The 24156-nt window shown below is 47.1% G+C and overlaps 1 protein-coding gene and 1 pseudogene across 2 annotated transcripts; one reads left to right on the forward strand and one right to left on the reverse strand.

Annotated features, from left to right (window-relative positions):
• Positions 1 to 3240: 3240 nt before the first annotated feature.
• LOC136534864 (protein disulfide isomerase-like 2-3) lies at positions 3241 to 8130 on the forward strand (annotated as a pseudogene).
• Positions 8131 to 11698: 3568 nt separating this feature from the next.
• Positions 11699 to 14571, reverse strand: LOC136534862 (uncharacterized). Of its 2 annotated transcripts, none has more exons than XR_010778825.1 (2): positions 13413 to 14571; positions 11699 to 12007 (listed from the first exon to the last, which is right to left on the reverse strand). XR_010778825.1 is itself a non-coding variant. In XM_066527224.1 (2 exons), exon 1 carries the CDS (start codon positions 14303 to 14305, stop codon positions 13523 to 13525), a length of 783 nt encoding a protein of 260 aa, XP_066383321.1. In that variant the 5' UTR covers positions 14306 to 14570; the 3' UTR covers positions 11699 to 12007; positions 13520 to 13522. The 2 variants fall into 2 exon arrangements, 1 of the variants encoding a protein (XP_066383321.1); XM_066527224.1 differs by having other exon boundaries at positions 13520 to 14570.
• Between the last annotated feature and the right edge of the window lie 9585 nt (positions 14572 to 24156).

Below are 24156 nucleotides of genomic sequence, written 5' to 3' on the forward strand. Positions count from 1 at the left end.
GAACTTTGTGTGGGGGCTATTTAAGGCCTAGGGCTAGGCTTGGCTCTCTCTCTTAGCCATTCTTGATGCAATAGCATACTTTGAGCGGAGCAAAGCCCTTCCACTCTCTCTCACTCACCCTTCTTGCATGAGTGCATCATCTTGGTGAGAGTTGAGTGATCCAAGTGCATGTTTGAGTGATTTCATCTAGAGGCATTTGGTGTTCTTGTTCCGGAGCGGATTCTCTTGTTGCTCTTGGTGTTTGCCACCATTTAGATAGCTCAAAGCAAGTGGAGGAGGCTGGCATGTGTTGGTGATTGTTCATGGCCGAATCGTGTGAGGGGCACTTGACCTCGTCCTCGCGGGAGTTCGCGAAGAGGTACTCTAGTGGATTGCTCGTGACTTATGTACCTTCTTCTTGTGTTGGATTTGCGGCACCCGGTGGGGTTAGGCGTGTGATGCCTATTAGCTCATGATCCTCCAAGAGAGTGTGTTGTCATCTCCATGTCAACTTGTGATTGATCAATTGGATTTCATTCTGTGATTGGATTGACTACTCTCTTGCCGGTTGTGGTATAACCTTCCTCACTCCTTCGCATTTATTTCCATCTAGCTTAGTACAAGCTCTTTAGTGTAACTAGCTTTGAGAGCTTGTTGTTTGGTTAGTGAGGCTCTTTAGTTAGTCTTTGAGAGCTCACTAGCTTAGCTAGTTGTTGTGCGCCATAGAACTGTTAGGGCTAGAATTGTTGGCTAGGTGGCTTGTTTTGCAACTCCTCTTAGAGCTAGCGCAACATTCACTTTGCCGTCTTTTAGTCTAACCGGATTGTCTAGTACTATTGTTAGGGAAAAATTTTATCGGCTATTCACCCCTTCTAGCCATTAGGACCTTTTAGGGAGGGTCCCTTCCTCTCCTTATATAGCTTGGGGGTAGGGTTACAGTAGATCTGATCGGATAGCAGATGAGTTTTCTAGTTTGTTACATAGAAAGTACAAAAGATCATTTGATCATATCCTGTAGTACCAAAATATTAGCTATCTATGCTCGATAACTTGATGATCACGTCTGCTACTTTGCCTAATGTACGTGGGCCTCATTCCTCATCGTCTTTGGCCCTGCACATAGGCTTAGGCTAGATATACGGGTGGTGAGGTACCCTAGGCCCACATATCTGACAGTAGCCCCCGTAGGACTAGGTGACGAGTTGGTTGATTAACTCCCATCCTTCGGGTAATAGGATTTCATATGATCCTTGGGTGCATAGGGCTCCTGATTAGCATTTCTCGAGTGCCAAGGTCTCGAGTTGCTCGTTTGAAAGCATTCGAGTACCTTGTTCTTCGCGTGTCGTCTACTCCTTGGGTACCAAGGTCCTATAGGCGGTCAACTATTTCACGTAATAGATTTCTCTTGGGTAGCGAGAGTATTCAAGAGGTGGAATCTCCCATGTAAGGATTTTGGCTCCCTGAGCACCTGAGCGTGTGCGCAACCCTTGGTCTGCTAGTTATTGCACGTCACCAAGTCCTGTTAAAGATAAGGATGGATGCGCTAGGGAATCTGAACCGCCTCGTATTCCCTGCTCCTTCTATTGCTCCCGTGACTTGCGTGGATGACCGTGGGTTCACGGATCTTGACCGTTAGCTTCCTTGTCGATGTCTTTAGGCGAGGCTATTTAAAGAAGGTAGGGGGAGCCCTCCGAGCTCACTCCCCGCCTCCTCCCTCCCTTAGCATTAGACATAGCAGAAAGTGAGCTTTAGTTGTCTGAAGCTGCTTCATAACCATGGTGCTTGCTGTTCTCCAGCGCTACTGGGAGAAGTCCTTCGATTAACTTCTACCCATGCCTAGTCATAGCCAAAGCCGTTGTCCCTAGGTGTCCGTGGAAGTTTCACGAAGATAGGGCACGATGCCGATGCAAGGGCTGGCCCGTGTATATATTTGTCAACTTGGTCGGCAGCCAGCACTGGGTGATCTTCTCTTGGCTAGGGGGAGTTGAAACCATCATGGAGGCGGACGATAAAATAACCATTATCGTCGGCCTTGCTAAGGAGGATGGTGCCCCGCTCGTGGCCACAGTATATCCCCCGATCCGTAGGAGGTGTTAGTGATAGCCTCGCGAGGATCCCTCCTGTCCTAGCTCTCCTGGTCCACATCTTGTGTCTTAACGAGAGCTAGGAGATGGTCCTTGCATTCTTGAAAGGTCTTTTTGTACTGTACACCTATCGATATGTAACAGAGCTCATCAATAAATAGTTTCTTGTGTGACTTTATTACCTTACATTCGCCCCGGTCGTTCAGGCCCTCCTTATCAAATCGAGTGCTTTTCGCGTTTTTGAGGGTACCCAATCCGACAGACTTGAACGTACTGGTTGCTTATCTGAGCTTTGGGAAGTATCCCTAATGCGGTTGCTTCGACTATAGGATGTGGACCAGGTTGTTGTTTGGGCTTCGTTGCTCGTTTTGTCAAGTGACCCTAGTTTAGGTATCACCAAGGCGAATGACGAATGCTTTAGCAGCGGAGGCAGTAGCGCATGTCATTGAGTTATAATCGGGTAGAACGAGTGAATTAACCCAGACAATCACCATGAGAAACCTAACCAGTTGAGCTGCGCTCACTTTTTATAATTGGCTCTTTTCGGCCGGCCCTATTATGTATAATTCATGCTCTGCCCGTGCAGATGATGATCGTTGAATAAATATATCCTATTGCAACACATAAATATGTCTATAGTGTATAAGTAGTAATGTTTTAAAAGTTTATTAAGTGGGTTTTAGTAAAAAAAAAAGTCGCAAAAAGAATGTAATTCTAGTTTTGAATCTGAACAAACGCTTATTCAGTTTCAAAGCTAGATTTTTTTTGAGACGGAATGAGTAATATATTTGTTTTTTTAGAAAAGGGAGTAATATATTTGTGACAAAGTACATGCTTTGGATCATTTCGTGACTTTGGATCCTATTACTGGGCTGAGACTGCCGATCTCTCTGGTAATTTAGCTCAATCCGGCCCATGATGTGTTCTTTTAGTCCTTTCTTTCAAAAGGCCTTTGGGACCATATATTCTCAAAAGAAAAAAGGCCTTTCGGACCATAATTTGTGCAGACTCCAACAAAGATGCTCCAAGGCCGCACTCCGCACCAATGGTCCAATGCCCTCGCGCCAAGCAAGAGAAACCACTCCGACGTGGACAAACCCCATACGTGGAGGGCATCGATTGGTCCGCACACGCGTCCGTCTCTTCGCGAGGATGCAGGCTTAAATCGCAGCACCACGGCCAAACCCGATCAGCGATCCCTAGTCGTCACTGCCGTTTGATTCCTCCCCCTCCCCCGCTTCCAGAAGCTTCGCGGCTCCGCCATGCGTCCCGCCGTCGTCGCGGCGCTCCTCCTAGTGGCAGCGGCCGCCTCCCCGGCCGCCGCACTCTACTCCGCCGGCTCCCCCGTCCTCCAGCTCAACCCCAACAACTTCAAATCGAAGGTCTCACCTGACTCCCACTGCCCCTCAGCCAACAGATCGGCGTCTCCATTTTAGGTTCTCTCTGAGCAGTGTGCCGCCTTTCTCCTTTGGCGCAGGTGCTGAACTCGAACGGCGTGGTGCTGGTTGAGTTCTTCGCGCCGTGGTGTGGGCACTGCAAGCAGCTGGCGCCGGCCTGGGAGAAGGCTGCCGGCGTGCTCAAGGGCGTCGCCACGGTCGCAGCGCTCGATGCCGATGCGCACCAGGCGCTCGCGCAGGTGAGCGTGCCTCCTCATTCACCCTCTTGTTTCCCTGTAATTCGTCCACGGGCGTCCGAGTTGGCCTGAATGTTCAATGGAGTGATCTCGGCATCACTTGCTGCGATTGTACGGTAGTTTGGTCGCATTAGGTGATAATTCCCTAGACCTAGACTAATGTGCAGTGTCACACAAATACTTGGATTCCATATACAGATGCTAAACCGGGGATGGGGACAGGTTTTATTAATTTGTTCTGATCTTCAGCAGTGCAGTGCCACACTTATTTGGTGGTTTAGGTCTAGGAATGGTAAATTTATTGGTATTTAGTGCATCTAAATTATTTTTTCAGTATTTGGTTAAAGTTTTAGCACCGTGCATAAGTTAGAACACATGCCATATTTGTTATGCATACGGAACTGTTGTATGACAAGTAAGAGAGCGAAATATGGCGATTCTGCACAGAAAGTTATTTTAAGAGGGATGGAGGGGTAAAATCCATGTTCCATTACTATTAATCAAACCACCTTCTGTATAGCAAACTTTATGTATAGGTTCCTTTAGTTAAGCTATTATAAATTAGCAGTTTGTGAGTGGTTTTGACTTTTGAGTTACTGTTAGTTATGAACTTGCATGTTGAATTGGCAATTTGTTGATAAATCTGATGAAAATTTTGCATTGGCTAGAATTTTATATTCTTTAGTGCATATATTTAAGAATTTTGTTATTGTTTTGACGATAACTTATTGCTAATGTGACTCTAAAACATACATACAATGAAATAGTCATAATAACAAATTAATGTCAGCTGCAATAAGTTATCATCCCTGTGGGACAACAAAGAAGACAGGCAAACTTAGGGTGAACAATATGATTGAAACTAATTCTTTCTTTTTATACTATGGGTTTGATAAGTTTTCTATTTCACTTCCCCAAATAGTCCTATGGACTCATGTAGTGTGAAAGTGACAACCACAAATTTGATCTGACTTGCATAATTTTCATAGATCTGTGCTTGCAATGCTATCAGTTTAGTTGATTCTGAATGCATTTTTTTTTTGTAGGAATATGGAATCAGGGGATTTCCCACTATTAAGGTGTTTTCCCCTGGTAAACCTCCAGTTGATTATCAAGGAGCAAGAGATGTAAAGCCAATCGTAGAGTTTGCTCTGTCACAGGTTTGTTGCATCATATGCTACTTAGATGGCCTTTATTTTTCCTCTATTTGTTCATTGGATATATTTCAGTCACTTTTAGTATATACTAGGTCATAGGTATGACTTATGCAATTATGCTTTTGCTGTCCCTTTTTACTGAACACATTTCATGCTTTGTGCAAAGCCCAGGCAGTATACTTTTCGGAAACCATTTAGCTTCAGTGGCTTATAAGAATTACTTTGGATCTTAGCGTACTACGAAAACAACTGCTATATATTTAGGCTGAAAGTATTTTGTGGTTGAGTTCTTGATTGCGCTGTTTACGTCTTATATTAAACAAATGACTGACCTAATGAATGCCTTGAACATTCAAAGCTCTCGTCTAGTAGGCATTGAGGCAGTCAATGCATTCCTCTAGTTCTCTATGTGTTCTGCTGTTCACAGGTCGAGGCCCTTCTTAAGGCAGTCTATGCTTTTCGCAAACCATTTGATTTCAGTAACTCATAAGAATGACTTTGGATCTTAGCGTGCTATGAAAGCAACTGATATCTTTCTATTGGATGAAAATAATTTCGTGGGTAAATTCTTGATTGTGCTCTTTATGTCATTTTAAACAAATGGCTGTCCTAACCAATGCCTCAAACATATGAAGTTCTTCTCTAGTAGCCTAGTAGGCATTGAGGCAGTGAATGCATTGCTCTAATTCTGTGCGTGTTCTGCTATTCACAGGTCAAGTCCCTTCTTAGAGATAGGCTGAGTGGTAAGGCACCAGCAGGGTCAAATGGCAAGACATCTGGAGGTTCAAGTGAGAAAAGTGAACCAAGTGCATCAGTAGAATTAAATTCACATAACTTCGATGAACTCGTTGTCAAAAGCAAGGACCTTTGGATTGTGGAATTCTTTGCGCCATGGTATGAAGCTTGCTGTACACGTAATGTTTGTCATATAACTTGGGTTATTGTACATTCTTTGCTATCAGTTTCTCAAATAGAGGAGAAAAAAAAGGTCACAGTAAGTTGTGTAAAATTAAGTAATCTCTTACTAAGAGTATTCTAGGGCATTCTCCTTAATTTTATGTTTATTTATCCTGTTGTTTTTCCATTGCCATTGTATGTTCTACAATACTCTTCATTTATTGTGGGGGCTTCAGAAAGTTTGACATATACTTCTGTTCAGGTGTGGGCACTGCAAGAAATTGGCACCTGAATGGAAAAAGGCTGCAAAGAAACTTGAAGGGCCAAGTGAAGCTAGGCCATGTTGATTGTGATGCTGAAAAGGTGTGTGTTTATTGTTCTTTGAGCTTATGTCTTCTTTTGGTAATGACCTTTCCCATAACCCTACATTTTAGTCTTTGTGGGAATAATCACTGCCAGTAGTCTAGGTTGCATTTTTCAATGTATTGCCCACATTTATTAATCTCTTATCAAAACTTCCAATTTATTCTCAAGCTGCTTGCTAGTGAACAATGGCTATAAAGCTATAAATTCTTAGTTTTAAGTTCCTGCTGAGTTCTTGCCGTTTTGGTGATCACCAGGACTTCAATGAAGGATTTGAAAATTTTGAAGGCATGCACATTTTTGTAGCAATATAACCTGAGTTTTAGAGCCTTAGGGCCACAATTGCAACTTTGACAAATATTGTAGTCTGCTAGCACATTGTCCAAGCTTCTATTCAAAAGCTATACACCATTTGATTGGGATCTCACATAATCCATAAGCCATTTGATTGGGCTCACATCCCATCCACTTGTTTGGAATGACACTTTCCAAAGATGTCGAGAGACATGATTTTTAGCTTCTAAATTTATGTTGGCATAAGTTCAGGCAGTGTATGAGTACAGTTTAGAAGGTTGAATCTTCACCTTTTAGAAGCATGGTTGCTTTTTCTGGCAGACTGGCCTCTTTTCTCTTCTTTCCCAATTACGGAATTGCCACAGTGCAGATTATTGTTAATAATTAACGATTACTCTCCTATTTTGCAGTCCTTGATGAGCAAGTACAAGGTGGAAGGTTTTCCAACTATTTTGGTGTTTGGTGCTGATAAGGAGAGCCCATTCCCCTACCAGGGGGCTAGAGTTGCATCTGCCATTGAGTCCTTTGCATTGGAGCAGTTGGAAGCCAACTCTGGTCCAGCTGAAGTTTCTGAGTTGACTGGCCTGGTAAGGCTAAACCTTCATGGTACCTACAAAAATCTGACGATCGTTTAGCCCACCATTGATATTTGAGGAGACGATTTTGCTTCTGCAGGATGTCATGGAAGAGAAGTGCGCTTCTGCTGCCATTTGTTTTGTATCATTCCTTCCAGACATCCTTGATTCAAAGGCAGAAGGAAGAAACAAGTACCTTGAGCTCTTGCTCTCTGTTGCTGAGAAGTTTAAAAAGAGTCCATACAGGCAAGTGTCAGCTTAACTAATTGCAGACCTTAACAAAATGTGTCTGGCTTGTTCACTTTCAAAGAAAGGAAAAAAAGTCAGTTTTTAACTGACACAGTAGTTTCCTTTAGTGGCATTCCAAAAAAGAAACATTGATATTGGCATTCAACAGTAACAGGCGTGTATGTATTTTAAATGCTAAGATATAGAGTTAAAACAAGATACTGAGTAACCTTGCTTGAACAAAATTTTAGTGTTGATATTTCAAACCATAAACTGTACACGGATACTGCAACGACAAGTGTTGTATGTTTAGTTGGCCTGAACAAAAGCATGTCATGCACTCATTTGTCTTAAAAACTCCCTTTCTTTTGAACTACACATCCTGAGCCGGTTTGCCTTGCAGTTTTGTCTGGACAGCTGCTGGCAAGCAAGCTAATCTCGAGAACCAGGTTGGAGTGGGCGGCTACGGCTATCCCGCCATGGTAGCTCTCAACGTGAAGAAAGGTGCATACGCTCCACTCCGCAGTGCCTTCCAGCGCGACGAAATCATGTAAGCCCTCTTGTCTTATTGATTATTATACCTTCGCTTGTTTCACGTGATTAGACAGATGATTAACGGAAAGTTATCTCGTGCAGCGAGTTTGTGAAGGAAGCAGGGCGTGGTGGAAAGGGAAATCTTCCTCTGAACGATGCACCTACAGTAGTCGCGTCCGAGCCGTGGGACGGCAAAGATGGAGAGGTCATTGAAGAGGATGAATTCTCCCTTGATGAGCTCATGGGCGACAGCTCCTCAGTAAACGATGAGTTGTGATTCTGATGATTCTGGAACTGATCTGCGTTTCGATTAGCCAGACTGTAAATTTGAGGAACTCTGATGTTTTAAGAACTCATTCCTTTAGGCCTTGTTCGGTTACCACAAATCCTGACCAGAACGATTCCTGGCATGCGGTTTCTTTCAATATTTTCTATAGAGCGGGAACTATTCCTAGCCAAGAACGGCCAGGAATGGCGTAATCGAACGCCGCCTTAGTGGGATAATTTTTCAGGTTTTGGGTGCTGGAATGTGACCAGACACCTCTTTTACGATTATTTTTTGCCCCTGAAATAAAGTCAGTTTGGACGTGTAGGTTGCTTGCCACTACAAATGGTCTCCGCTTTAGAACATGCTCTGCTGCTCACATTGGATAGACCCAAACTCCCCAGTCCCAGAGGACACAGAAGACGAAACATACTGGAGCAGTGCAAGCATTTGGATGAGATCGGCATCCGCATAGGCGCTACTGTTTCGCTTGACGAGCTGCAACTTGCGCAAAGCCGCGCTGAAACTTGGAAGAAGCTGATGCTGATTGGCTTGCGGTGTTTCTTGCCGACTTTCCCACACTTTGCGCCAAATGAATGCAACGTTATCGTTAGAAAATCCGGTGATCTGCACCACCTGCAACGTCCCTTGCCAATTGCACTGTGCTTCCGAAGACTCCGAGCAGCAGTTGCTCCGTACCTGTCACTGACGACTTGAACAATTTTGGAAAGCGACTAGTAGTCAACTGGAAGCTTTTTATGCACTCTGTAGTCTGTACTTTCAGTCTGTCCTCTAAACCCTGCTTCAGCAAAGACGCAAACGCAGATGCAGCCGCTAGCCGGTACTACTACCACCATAACCAGTAGACAGTAGTAAAAGTACTCCTATATGCCAGCAATGTAATCCTACGAGAATGCCAACGTCTGGTTTCTGCTGCTGATAAATAGATTGATGTTGTTTTATTTTAAGAGAAAAATGATAAATTTAAACGGACAGGGCGACATACAACTGCTATGCAGAGCCAAACTGCCGCTTCATCATAAACACATAAAAATATCCATAGAAAAACCTGAGCCTGTTCGCTTATTGGTTCCAGCCAACCCAAACTAGTCAGCCAACAGTGTTTTTCTCTCACAACAAACCAGCATCAGTCAGCCTAAACTAGCCCAGAAACCAACCAGCGAACAGGCCCCTGTCTAGAGTATCAATCATTGGGAGTTGGGACGGAGGAAAATCAGTAAAAGGTGACACCAAATTGTCATGCCTGACGTCATGATTGGCATCACGTTTATGAACCAACTGGAATCCACTCAACTCGTACGCCGGGCAAAATGACATTGTGAAGATCATGATCCAATTCCAACCAAACGGCCAGTGGGCCAGGTGGCAACAGCACCAGACTGCGCCGCGCCCACTCCGCCCGCACTGATACCAAACAGGGGAAGAAGAACTCGGCTGCGGGCTCGGATTTATTTTTAATCTTTTTTTTAATATTTTAAAAATAATCGTTTCTAAAAATTTTTGCGCATCTGACCCTTTTGGTCGTGCTAGTGGGGCTGACGCGACCAAATAACGATGTCACGCCACATGCGTTGGCGCGACAAGATGTGCCACGTCGGACGACATTTTCGACATAGAAAACCTTGTCGTGCCACTCCCGGTGGCGTGACAATTCAGTCTTGTCAGATGAAGATGATTTCTATATGAAAACTATCACGCCAGCGGAAGTGGCGCGACAAGGTTTTCCACGTCGAAAATGTTGTCCAACGTGACACATTTTGTCGCGCCAACGCATATGACGCGACAGCGTTATTTGGTCACGCCAGCCATCTGAATTTTTTGGAGCGGTTATTATTAAAATATTAAATAAAAAATAAGCTGGTATAACTGACCTAATTGATGTCGAGTTTAATGTTCAGAGGCGCAATCGGTCATTTTCCGCATGATGCAATAAGCAAGAAAGTAATGGTAAGCAACAAGTATTGCAAACATATGAGCCAGAACTGATTTTTCTGAGACAATACATAAGATAGTAAGGCAGCATGTTTTTATTTGTTGTGTGACTAAAAATAATATCAGGCAATTGATTTCGTAAAATCAAACCTGTTTGCCCGTAGCAAGGTCAATATGATCAGAAAGGGCATCATATTCATGTTCGAGGAAATTCTTGAAAATGTACTCCAAGTGGACAGCCAGGTGGTGTATATGTATAGGGTATAGCGCCAATATGCCAAAACTGTGCCAAAGCTACGTTGTCCTACTCCACATTCTCACATATACATAGCAATCAAAACCTGAAGTGTATGAACTACTCCTTAGTTAGAAGTTGTGCTATATGAACTACTGTTACCCTGATTTGAAAAACAAAGATGCTATGTTAGCTTATAGAATCTAACACTCGATTTTTCTGCAGGGATGTTCATGGAATAGCGAAGTGCGAGGACAAGGCATTGGCGGCAACGATGATCTTTCTGGCAGTGGTCACGAGCAGCATCGCCATTGCCTCAAACATCATGAGCTCCATCAGTGACTAAGTTAGAGAAGTTCATGTAGCTGGCCGATGATGGCTCAGATAAAACCAAAATGTTGCTATTTGTTTGCAGACCAACCGCTTGAAGATTACTGCTCGTGTCACGCGTTCCTCTTGGATTGCTTCGGCCCATGAGATGCAAGTTTAGCCTGTGCCCCCTCATGTTATAGCTGTAAGCAAAATACCAGCTGGCCAATGTTGTATACTTGTACCAGTACTGGTGATACATTACTGTGTAAAATAGAAATCAGTGAGCTTTTCTTTTTCAGGGTTTTATAAACCGTAGCAAATAATTTCAGGCCACTTGTTAGCCGTCTCCATTTATATGCCACCTGTCCTATTACTGTGAGAAGGCTCCTTGTCAATTAACAAATAATCTCCCAAACAATTATGACATTCTCCCTCTGTTTTGTAATAAAATACATTCTAGAAATTTTTTAACAAACTTAAAAGAACACTCAAATGACATGTGCTCATAGATTAAACCCAATTAAGGATTTTCTTAAATTATTTTAATAAGCTTTGCCAAATATGAACATGGGCACCACATAAAAATGCATTTTAGAAGTAATAACACACTATTTTAGGACGGAGTAAGTTAAATCTATATCTGAACCTAAATGAGCGATTTTTTTTTACATATGGCATACAATCTATATCTATAGCCTAGCTGTCTCCCTTATATGCACCACGCATGTCGTCGTGGTCTGATCTGACGAGCCTGACGAGCCCGTGTTCATTGCCACTCGGTATGGCTCGTTTTTTCACCTTTCTCAACCTCATAACAAGTAGATATATTTTAGCTGAATCAATATTTATTTAGTTTTCTATGCAGAATTAATCCTTTATTACATCTAACATTTATTGTGGATCTTGGGATTTAAACAAAAGGTCTAATGAAACTCAGATTATTATAACAATAAGTAAACATTAAATCTCATTTTTCACATCATTTTAATTATATATAACACATTTTGTATCTTAGTGATGATTTAACATGCTATAATCCACTAGTTAGTAAATAGCAATCACATAGATGGTTAAACCCTTGCATAAAAAAATGACAGGTCACTGTATTTCTGCAATGCTGAAGGAAGTTGAGTTGCGAGCGAAGACATATGATCAGTGCTTCATGAACTAAGTATACAATTCACGCCAGTTGAACAAGAAGTCAGGCGCATGCCAAAAATTAACAGAATTGACAAGTTTCACGCACATGAAACACGTTCTTATTACAGACACAAAGACGGGAGTATCTCGAGTTACTTAAAATGCACAGCTGTTTGATGATCTCATTGTTATTGCCACGGTAACTACAAAGGGGAAAGGAAAATGCAGAAAGACATATTCTGATCTACAGTCTTCCTCAGCTCATCAATGATTTCCATGGTTCTGATCAGCAGACTTCCCATCATGCCCTTAGCTCAACATAGGAACCTGAGATACCTGAGGTGCCAATCTGGGAGATCTGCAAGTAGAACAGTTAAATTATGAGTAAGGAGTCCTAAATATTTATGCTATTTCACTAGCTTCAGTCCTGACACAACAAGCAGGCTCGATGTGTATCGAAATGAGAACATAATTCCATACATGCTATGAGGTTGAGCAGGACATAATTCATTTTCATCATCAGAAAATAATCCAAAGAAAAAAAAAACTAAAGGAGAAGGTACATTTTCATAGCAATAACGACATGGGACCAGATCATCCTTTCCCCCAAAAATGGTACACTATGATTATGTGCACAAGGTGTTTGAAAAAGCACAACCATGTGAATCTTATAAAGCTGCTTGCCTGCTAGTAATGCCATGAGCAAAAGATCATGGAGGAAAGACCATACAATATTAGCCAGGAATCAGCCCGAATGCATGCTTGTTTTGCTTGTTTATTATGGTGAAAGTATGGAGAAATGGGAAAATATTTACCAATTTGAAAATAATAAAATTACCCAGAACCAATAAAGCAAAGTCTAACTCACATAACACCAATTCCGAAATGTCCGATACACTTTTTCTCAAAATCCTACCGGCGGAGAGGATTGACATTAGCTTGTCCGTGGTGGTAACAAAACAACCGGTTGCTGTCACCTCGCCACAGACAGAAGGGGAGCCATATTTGGTACTCAGATTTCACATGCAAAGTGCAATTGGATGCAATTCCAGTACCATGATTTCTATCACATACATGAAAAACTAATTTAACAATCCTTGCCAGATCTTGCTATGACACTCAGTGCATGAACACTTACAGCAAGCCAGCCAGCTATGGTCAGTTGTTATGCATAATTTGCTTAAAATTAAAAAAAAATCAAACGGCAAAAAAGAAAACACGAAACTATTTGAGAAGCCTGAAGTACATAGTACCCACTTCAAGTTACCCCAAATTTTGTTTTTGTACCAAGTGAAATACAATCAATATCAAGGTTTAGGATCCCACTGGCAACTGAACAATTAACACCAGTTTATGGAAATCATGGGCTTCCACCTGGTATGGAAAATAATGGATGGATGGTTGCAGAAAATATAGATTCAAGGTTTTAATAGATTTTCTTCAGATAGGCAAAAGACCAAGCATGGGGAATTCAATCAACAATACAAAAATCAGTCAAGCAATAAACAAGATAAGTGGTGCGTTTCAGTGGTTAATAACAACCATGCAGTTGTGACTAACATGTTTTGTACAAACAGATTTGGATGTTAGATCACAAATTCACAATGCATGAGAATGTTGTGTCCCCGAATATTGATGGAAAGACAATCAAGGACTCAGATTGAAGGACCATATCTCTTGTTGGTCTTTGAACATCCTAAAGGGGGACTGAGAGCTAGTAAACTTGACCAAAGTGTCCCATGAGCGAGCACTGAGATGCAAACCTGGTGAACAATCATTGTGGACTGTTTACTGTTCAATGTCAAACTGAATTCTCAAATGGACTCCAACACTCCATCGTGATACACAGGTACAGCAGAAGAGGGCTCACCGCCTAGAAGTCCATCTGCAGCCACTTCTTGTAGTAAACGCAGGTGCTCGGTGAGATGATCCCCTCCGGCGAGCACTCATCAATCCTGGGGCAAACCCCACAAGGAATTCCCTCCATCATCCCTCCCTGCGGAGCCCCAGTCACCAGCCGGTAGCACATTGTGCCGGCCCTGACGGTCGTGAACTCCCCTGTGCCGGTGCTCTTGACCTCCTCGAGGACCTTGTCGAGAACCATGGTCTTGATGATATCCCTGATCTTGTCGATAGTGTACCCGGCCCTCGGATCGTCCTTCAGAATGCCGTGGTGGATCATCTGCGCGGTTGCGGCACCGAGCCTCTCGACCTGCGCTTGGCAGTAGCGGCGCGCAGTGGTTACGGCGTCAGTGTCCAGGCGGCCGTTGTGGTACCAGGTGCCGCCGGTGATCTCGACGGAGGGCTGGAAGTCGGTGGCCATGAAGATCTTCCTGCTGCGGTGGCGCACATCGCTGACCTCCTTGATGAGCCCCTGCGTAACGAGGGTGCGCACGACCTTGGTGGCGATGTTGGGGCCCATCAACAACTTCTTGCGGATGTCCAGCATCCACATGCCCTTGTTGCCCGCCTCGAAGATGAGCTTGTATGCCAGGCGCTCCTGGGAGGGCAGTTGGGCGAGGATCGTCGCCGAGATGGTCGGCTGCTCGGAATCGGGGGAGGGTTTGGAGGGTTCGGACGGCTGTGCGTCAGGTTGAGGCTTCGAGGAAGGGGAGGGCTCCTCCGGCGGCGGCGCCGGGCGCTTTCGCGGTGGCATGGCGCCAGTGGCGGAGCTCACCTAGAATTTTAGGTGGGGCAGACCAGAGACCATGGCGAACGACGGCCGGCACACCACTGTAGCACTGTGCACAGTGCGGCGGCGGCGCTGGGCAGGGGCGCACCGGCGGTGGGTGGCGGCGCGGCGGCGGTGGGAGGCGGCGGCGGAGTAGGGACCTAGGGTTTAGGCGTTCAGCCCTGCAGCCAGCGAAGGACGAAGTCACGAAGGCCGCGCAGTGCCTGGGCGAGGGTCGAGCCGTCGAGGGACGACGCGGTGTCGCGGTGATGCCTGATGCCCTGATGGGCCACACGCCCACCCGACGGCCCACGCTCCCACACCGAGAAGGCAAGAAGAGCTGAAGAGAAGCCCATAGCCCAACAGAAAAAAGACCCCTTCGGCGAGGCTGTTCTCTTCCTCGCTCGTCCCTCCGTCGCTCGAACCGGCGTCCCGCGAACAGATGCGCCAGGCGCGCCGCCGCTGGGGTCTCGCCGTAGGTCGGAGGAGGTGTTCACCTCATGACCTCCTTTAGGCTTTAGGTGCATTTGACATGTTGTATCCCCTCGACGAGTAGCATGCCACCTTCTACATGACCTGCATTTTTTAACCACTCAAGTGTACTACCCTTACATTTTTAACCAGTCAAGTGTACTACCCTATGGAGTAGTAGAGTACTACATACCACTGCACTGGTAGGCGCTATATTAAACAAGCAACAGTACACTGCACTGTACCACATACTCACCCGGTCCCAAAATAACTGCCGTCGTTGCTGTAAGTGCTATAAATTTAACTCAATTTATATAAAATATGTGTAATATTTATATCTTTAAATAAATTTATTAAAAAATTAGATTCAAAGATATTTCTAATAATATTAATTATGTATCATAAATATTAAAATTTTATAAAATTATTTAATCAAAATTATTTCTCGAAAAACTAAAACAAAATATATTTAAGGAATGAGGAAGTATATTTAATTTACTTCCTTTACTGATGTCATGGTTATTGGGTACACCTTTGAATCGTGTTCCCAGTACCTGTCACATCACCTTATTGATCTGTAGGATTTTGGACCTCTCCTCAAAAAAAAAACATATCCTAATTAGTACTAATAGACTAAACTGATAAATTAGTTACAGCTTATGCAATGAGTTATTAAATTAGGACACGTCTGCTCCTTCTAATTATCATCAAACATATCACGAGACAAAAATGTTTTTATTTTAATATGTTATAACCAAGATTTATTCAATTTTCCACTTCATTCTATTGCTTGAAAACAGTTTAATGTTTATAATACCATCTTTTATTTCTTTTTTTGTTCTTTTATTTTGTTTGATAATTATTATGTCTCGGGTATCGATATTAGGGATACCCAAAGCAAGAAAGTTAGCGTCCACGCTGACTTCCCCGGATGGCTCGAGACATATTAAAAGGTCTCGCCCGACCCCAAGGCCGTGGGCTCCGTCTCGTCCGACCTCGAGGTCGCGGGCTCCGTCTCGCCCGACCCCTTGGGTGTGGGCTCCATCTCCCCCGACCCTAATTACGCGGGTTCCGTCTCGCCCAAGACCACGGGCTCCGTCTCTTCTGACCTTGAGGCCACGAGCTCCATCTTGCCCGACCTCGAGGACGCGGGCTCCGTCTCGCCCGACCCTTTGGGTGCGGGCTCCGTCTCGCCCGACCCCTTGGACGCGGTTTTCGTCTCGCCCAAGGTCGCGGGCTCCGTCTCACCCGACCTCGAGGACACGGATTCCGTCTTGTCCGACGGAGACCTATACCGCTGCCAACCACTCCAGATCCAAGCGTATGGGCCTAGGTCAAAACTCTGATGCCAGAGAAGAGGTCGGCACGCCTCGATATAACCTGTGGCCATGACGGGCCATAGCTAAGGATTCATATCAAGAACAGTATCGGGCGTGCCGGTGCTGTTCTGCCCAATCCTCGTATGGACGCCGACAGGCGCGTCAGTTCACCACGTCGTCCATCGAGACGGAGTAGAACACCATGACCGGCAGATGACGCCTGCGTATGGCGTCAGTGACTGATAAGGCCACGACATGGAACCATCCCTGTTGACATCTACAGGATCGGTGGGACCCGCATGAAGGAGAAGGACCCAGCAACCCTGGAAGCCTTCTTCTCTCTCTCGTTCTTCTCCTTTTTCTCCTTTATAACCCACGCTTTACCTTCGCCTATAAAAGGGGAAGCAGGGCACCCCATGAAAAGGGGAGATACGGGGGGTCTAGACACAAGAGCACGTCACGAGCACACGGCTGATTCCGTCGGCTCTGGGGCTACCGTCGAAGGCCCAGACAAGGCGAGACGACCTGATTCCGTCGATTTCGAGGCCATCGTCGAAGGTCCGGACGGGGCGGGGCGGTTTGATTCTGCTAGCTCTGGGGGCGCGTCCTCCCCCTCTTGCCCCATGGCATGCCACAAGAAGGGCCCCACCTACGGTGATGGTGGGTCCTTATCCCCGACAGCCAGATCATCTCACATGATGGGCGACCCAGAGCCGTCATCCTCCTCCTTCTCCTCTTCTTCTTCCTTCTCTTCTCCCGATGAACCTTGATGCCGCTTCCCTCGCTGCAGCTTCGCTCGCTACTTTGACCGCTGTTTCTTCTCCTCGTCGTCCTTCTTCTTCCTTTGTTCATCCACGGCACAGTTCGCTACCCTCATGACCATGTGCTCTGGCAGCGGCGTGATAGAGTCCCGAAAGACTAACCTCGTTGGTAGCTCGATAAAGCCCGTGTCCAACCACATCACGTGATGCCCTAGGATTGGGAACACGGCGTTGCCCTCCCCCATGGCCTCCTTGATGTGCTGCACGACCTCACTGTCATAGAGCAGCCTCTGGGCAAGCATCATCCCGATGAGCTACGCGTCGGGCGTCATCCCGTACAGCGGGAGGACACGCACCATCAACGACGCCACCCTCCTCGCGTGATACCCCTAATGACGTCGCCCCGCGGAGGCCATGGATCTTCAGGAACATGATGGCCTCGAGGAGGTCGTGCATCCTCTTCTTCTCCTTGATGGGTGGCCCCCATGGCCATGACGGTGGTACCTCTTCGACCAGGCGCCCAGAGAAGAACGGCAAGGGAGCGACAAGGTTGTTCTTCAGGTAGAACCAATGCGAGTGACACCCCTTGTTGGATCTAGAGAGCTAGCAAGGCATGTACTCGGCTGCCCGCTACCCCCAGAGGTGGGTGCCCACGCATCCCATCGGCACCGGGGTCTCTTGGCCTCTCTCCTTCTTCTCGATCAAGAAGATGGAGAAGAAATATCTCCATAGCTCGAAGTGGGGCTCGATCCCCAGGTATCCCTAGCACATCACGATAAAGGTTGTGATGTGCTAGATCCCGTTGGGGTTCAAGTGCTGTAGCTCAATCTGATAGTGGTGTTGTAGACCCTAGAAGAACAGGTGGGGAGGAACCATGAGTCTGCGTTCATGGAAGGGCACGAAGGAGATGACATAGCCGTCGGGCGGGGCCAGCGCATCCTCATGGCCGAGCACAAACCACTCCACCGCATCGGTCCTCCTGTGGAGAAGATCACGCTTGACAAGGCCCTCCATGCGTGCATGGGTAACATCGGAGTGGTACCACGAATCCATGGAAGATGGAGGCAGCTGCGGAGAAGCAAAGGCGGCGGTGAAGAAGTGCAAGCTACAGATCTAGGGCTCTGGCGGCGGATTAGCAAGCACGGCAAATCCGAATAGTGGCGGCAGAGAAACAGAGAAGGTAAGGCTGTGGTTTTAGTGTGTAGAAACGTAAAGGGGGAGGCCGCTATTTATAGGATGGAGCGGGGCAAGAAGGCGAACCATCCACCTAGGTTCATGTGCCCGCTTCACCTAGTCACGTCACCTCCCTCCAAAGATCGTGCGCACGCTATCTCTAGCCACGCCCTCGATGGACACGTTAGATGTCACGAACTGGACATAGGGACGTTCCGCCCGAACCAGTATAAACCCCTGTGTCCTCCGAGCACACCATCCGAGCCAGACACACAAATATAAATTTACCCATAGGTGGTCCAAAAACACCGATAGTTGGTGTGCCAGGTAGGGGCTTTTTGCGCGTCTCGATGTCCACATCAGGCCTCGGATGGCTAGTCACGGCGTTAGCTGGGTCCCGGGCGCGCACGTGCGCTTCAGGAACCTGGACTTCATCGCTATGATGGAGGGAGAGGTAGCATAGGTTCCCGCTATCGTCCAACCTTTCCACTCTGCTGGCCTCGATGCGATCTCCAAGACGCTTGAGGAGCTATAGCTACACGCACCGAAGGCCCACGCCCTCAGGAGCGACTAGCTCCTCAGCTTCGATTACCGGAGGCTAGAGCGCTAGCTCGATGCCTTCCTAGGACCCCGACCATCCTGGGAGGACCTGTGCTGCCTCACCTTCTTGTTTGCCAGCGTCATGACGTAGCTTGCTAGAAGGAGAGCCGCTCTCCCCAGAATACCTCATCCGGAGCGCCCTGACAGTGCTCCCGTTCGGTCTGTGCAATGAAGCATAGACCGTTGGCCACCTTGTGGTGTAGCACAGGCCCCCATCCCCTATGAACGATGAGTTCGTGGGAATGACTGAATACATCACGGAATCTTTCCACGACCTTGTCGTAGGAGAATTGGAATCACCCTCTGACTCTGACTCCAGCAGAGGGAGCCATCATCCCTTGTGAGAATATTTCATGGCAGGTACCCCCGAGGGATACATCGAAAGCATCCATGGGGGAGGGCTACCCCAACAAACGACCTCGACAACGAGGTCGAGGGGGATACAGAGGATCCACCTCGCCTATGGGTACAGCAGCTGAGGGTGCGGCACCAAGAGCTCGAAGAAGCGCGACTCTAGCTCAAGCATGAACACACGAAGCTTGAGCGAGAGATCGAGCGCCATGGAGACGGTGGGCGTACACGTGTCATGGCCCGCGACGTGAACTAGAGGATCATCACGGATGACGAAGCCCTCCCACACTTCACCCGGGCAAGCCAAAACATCGCTGTCGTGGCGACCTTACTCCGGGGGCTTTTGGGGCCCACGACACCTGAGGATCGTCGGGCCATCGTGAGATTTGCATGCTACTCGAGCATGCGGCAGCGTAGCAGGCCAAGAGCTCACTGTCCCGACAACGCGAGCTCGATGCCAGCCAGCGTGCGCCCTCAGAGCGACCTAGTAGGGACATGTTAGTCCACTAGGCATAGCGAGGTGGCAAGCCATGCGCCACGGCCCCAGTGCATGAGCGTCTCAGCCTCTATCGTGACGCACGCAACACCCTTGATGCCCGTAGGCGTGCCCATGTGAAAGGTCCTAATGGCTAGAGGGAGGGTGAATAGCCTAATAAAAATTTCTACAACAACACTTAACCAAATGGTTAGACAATTATGAGACGAAGCGAGTGTTGCGCTAGCCTACTCTAAATGCAAGCCACCTACCACAATTCTAGTTTAGATAGTGTCAATTCACACAAGATCAATGACACTACCCTATGTTAGTGTGCTCTCAAAGGCTAACTAAAGAGCCACACCAACCAAGCATGCAAGCTCTCACAACTAGCTACACTAAAGAGCTTGTCAACTAGTTTGCGGTAAAGTAAAGAGAGTGATTAAGAGGGTTATACCGCCGTGTAGATGAATGAACCAATCAATCACGAAGATGAATAACAATGATGACCAATCACCTCGGAATCAATGATGAAGACAATGATTTTTACCGAGGTTCACTTGCTTGCCGGCAAGCTAGTCCTCGTTGTGGCGATTCACTCACTTGGAGATTCACGCGCTAATTGGCTTCACACGCCAAACCCTCAATAGGGTGCCGCACAACCAACACAAGATGAGGATCACACAAGCCACGAGCAATCCACTAGAGTACCTTTTGGCGCTCCGCCGGGGAAAGGTCAAGAACCCCTCACAATCACCACGATCGGAGCCGGAGACAATCACCACCTCCGCTCGACGATCCTCGCCGCTCCAAGCCGTCTAGGTGGCGGCAACCACCAAGAGTAACAAGCGAAATCCGCAGTGAACCACGATCACTAAGTGCCTCTAGATGCAATCACTCAAGCAATGCACTTGGATCACTCCCAATCTAACTATGATGATGAATCAATGATGTAGATGAGTGGGAGTCCTTTGGCTTAGCTCACAAGGTTGCTATGTCAATAAAAATGGCCAAAGATCTAAGCCACAGCCGGCCATGGGGCTATAAATAGAGCCCCAATCAAATAGAGCCATTATACCCCTTCACTGGGCAAAACGCGCTCTGACCGGACGCTCTGGTCATACTGACCGGACGCTGGCCCCCAGCGTCCGATCGCCCGATGGACGCCACGTGTCATCGCCTTCAAACGTTGTTCGTCAGATTCCAACGGTTATGACGCTGACCGAACGCTCCGGTCAAAACTGACCGGACACTGAAGCCCCAGCGTCCGATCATTTCTAGTAAGCTCCCCGAGGCATGTTTTTCCGACCGGACACGTCCGGTCCACCTTGACCGGACGCAGCTAGCGTCCGGTGCTCAACCCTAGCCTACTGTGCCGTCTGACAGCTCGACCGGACGCAGCCTTTCAGCGTCCGGTCGCTGAGTGACCCAGCGTCCAATCAGTAGACCGACGCCAACATCAATTTGATCAACTCCATTTCAACTCTAACTTCTTCACCCTTGCTCCAATGTGCCAACCACCAAGAATTTTGCATCCGGCGCAATAGAAAATAGACATTTCATTTTTCCAAAAGCGCCGAATCCCGCCGAGCTAGCTCGGCAGGAGGGAGGAGGGACCCAAACCCATCTCAACCCTACAAACACCTTGTGCACATGTGTTAGCATATTTTCACAAATGTTATCAAGGGTGTTAGCACTCCACTATATCCTAAATGCATATGCAATAAGTTAGAGCATCTAGTGGCACTTTGATAACCGCATTCCGATACGAGTTTCACCCCTCTTAATAGTACGGCTATCAAACCTAAATGTGATCACACTCTCTAAGTGTCTTGATCACCAAAACAAAATAGCTCCTATGGTTTATACCTTTGCCCTGAGTTTTTTTGTTTTTCTCTTTCTTCTCTTCAAGTTTAAGCCCTTGATCATCTCCATGCTATCACCATTGTCATGTTATGATCTTCATTTGCTTCTCTACTTGAAGTGTGCTACCTATCTCATGATCACTTGATGAACTAGGTTAGCACTTAGGGTTTCATCAATTCACCAAAACCAAACTAGAGCTTTCACCATGGTGATGAGAGGGAGGAGGCTAGCCACGACTACCACCCTCATCGTGGTAGACGCTACGATAGTGGCGAGGACCAAAGCTCGAGCCCTGACTTGCTAGGACCTCAGGCCTTTAGCCAACACATCCTCAACGTCGTCTTCCCACCGTGGTACCGATTACCGACCAACATCCCAAAATACTCCAGGGAAACAAACCCCGGACCGTGGCTCAAGGATTATTGGCTTACTTGCCAAGCTGGTGGAGTGGATAGTGACAATTTCATTATCCGTAACCTTCCATTGTTTCTGGCCGATTCGGCGCGAACGTGGTTGGAACACCTTCCATCCAACTGAATCCAAAGTTAGACAGACCTAAAAGAGATCTTTGTGGGAAATTTCTAGGGCACATACGTGTATCCTAGGAACCCATGGGATCTCAAAAACTATCGACAGAAGTCTAGGGAAACTCTTTATGGGTACATCCGGCGCTTCTCCCAATAGTGCAACGAGCTGCCCGACATCGCCGATGCCGACGTCATAGGAGCTTTCCTGTCTGGGACCACCTGCGAGTCCTAGGTTCACAAGCTAGGACGTAAGGGCCTGTGAACCACCAAGGAGCTTGTTGACATTGCCGCCAGCCATGCCTCGGGCGAGGAGGCGGTCGGGGTGATTTTTGACCACCCTAAGGGCAAGGCAAAGCGGGATAAGGACACCAATGAATGCACCCCCAACTGTCCCAATGAGAAGAAGAATAAGCAGCGGTGCGAGGTCTCGCTCGTGGCCACTGCCAACCATAAGGGGGGTCAGAAGCCCACCAATGGTGCCCCGAACCACCTCGAGAAGCTGCTCGAAGGGCCATGCCCAAACCATGGTTTCCCCATCAAGCACCTATACAAGGATTGTATCCTCATGAAGCAGTTCTTGTCTGGAGGCTCCAACAAGGGGGAGCATAGGAAGGAGCCCAAGCCGGCCACAGATAATGCAGAGGGGAAGGATGGTAGATTTCTGATGCTGGATGGCTACCTCATGATCTTTAGAGGGTCGGCAACCTTCGACTCCAAGCGCCGCCAGAAGCTTGCATGCCGCGAGGTCTATACGTCCAAGCCAGCCATGCCTTCCTTCTTCCGATAGTCGGAGTCCGCCATAACCTTTGATCAGACCGACCACCCAGAAAGCGTCCCATAGTCAGGAAGATACCCGCTCATGGTTGACCTAATCATCGACATGAAATAGCTCACCAAGGTGCTTATGGATGGAGATAGTGGCCTCAACATCATGTACGCTAAAATGCTCGATGCCATGGACATCGACCGATCGCGCATCCGGCCGACCGGGGCGCCTTTCCATGGCATCATGCCTAGAAAGTAGGCTGTGCCACTTGGGTAGATTGATCTGCCCGTCACCTTCGGGAATCCAACCAATTATAGGATGGAGACCCTTACCTTCAAGGTGGTCGGGTTCCATGGGACCTACCCCACCATCCTGGGACGTCTATTCTACACGAAGTTCATGGCCGTCCCCAACTACACCTATCTAAAGTTGAAGATGCTAGGTCCATGCATAGTCATCACCATCAGCACCTCCTTCTAGTGCACCTATGAGTGTGAGGTCAAGTGCTGCGAACACGCCATGGCAATTGTCACCTCCAAAGAGCTTGTGGGCATTAGGGAGGAGTTCATCAAAGAAGCGCCCAACACCAAGCGATCGACCGGGTCTTTTGAGCCTATAGAGGGCGCTAAGGAGGTCCTTATAGACCCTAGTGGCTCTAAGGACAAAGTGGTGCGCATCAGCACCATGCTTTACTTCAAATAGGAAAGTGCACTCGCTGACTTTCTCCACGCCAATAGAGACATCTTTACGTGGAGACCCTCGAATATGCCAGGCATTCTGAGAGAAGTTATCGAGCACGCCTTAAAGATTAGGCCAGGCTCCAAGGAGGTGAAGCAGCGCCTAAGTCAGTTCGATGAGGAGAAATGTAGGGCCATCGGTGAGGAGATTGTGAAACTTTTGGCGGCTAGGTTCATCAAGGAAGTATACCACCTCGAGTGGTTAGCCAATCCCATTCTTGTACAATAAAAAGAGTGGGAAATAGAGAATGTGTGTTGACTACACGGGTCTCAACAAAGCGTGTCCAAATGATCTGTTTCCTTTGCCACGCATAGACCAAGTAGTCAACTCGACCTCAGGGTGCGAAACCCTTTGCTTCCATGATGCATACTCCGGGTACCATAAAATCATGATAAAAGAGTCCGACCAACTTGCGACATCTTTCATCACCCCATTTGGATCATTCTACTATGTCACAATATCGTTCGGCCTAAAGAATGTGGGGCTATGTACCAACACTGCATGCTCAAGTGTTTTGGGGATCTCATTGGGTGGACCGTTGAGGCCTACGTCAACGATATCGTGGTTAAATCCAAACTAACTGACCAGGTCATAGTCGACCTAGAGCATACCTTCACAAAACTCCGAGCAAACGGTATCAAACTCAACCTCGAGAAGTGCATTTTTTGGGTCCCAAGGAGTATGCTACTGGGTTTTATCATCTCCAAGCACGACATCAAAACCAACCCAGAGAAGATCTCAGTCATCATGAGGATGGGCCTGATCTAGAACATAAAGGGGGTATAGCGA

Source organism: Miscanthus floridulus, unplaced genomic scaffold (assembly GCF_019320115.1).
Source record: "Miscanthus floridulus cultivar M001 unplaced genomic scaffold, ASM1932011v1 os_2356_3_4, whole genome shotgun sequence".
In the NCBI taxonomy this organism is placed as follows: Eukaryota; Viridiplantae; Streptophyta; class Magnoliopsida; order Poales; family Poaceae; genus Miscanthus; species Miscanthus floridulus.

Excerpts from the sequence above, each read along its gene's own strand:
- LOC136534862 (XM_066527224.1), bottom strand. The coding sequence starts at position 14,305 with ATGCCACCGCGAAAGCGCCCGGCGCCGCCGCCGGAGGAGCCCTCCCCT.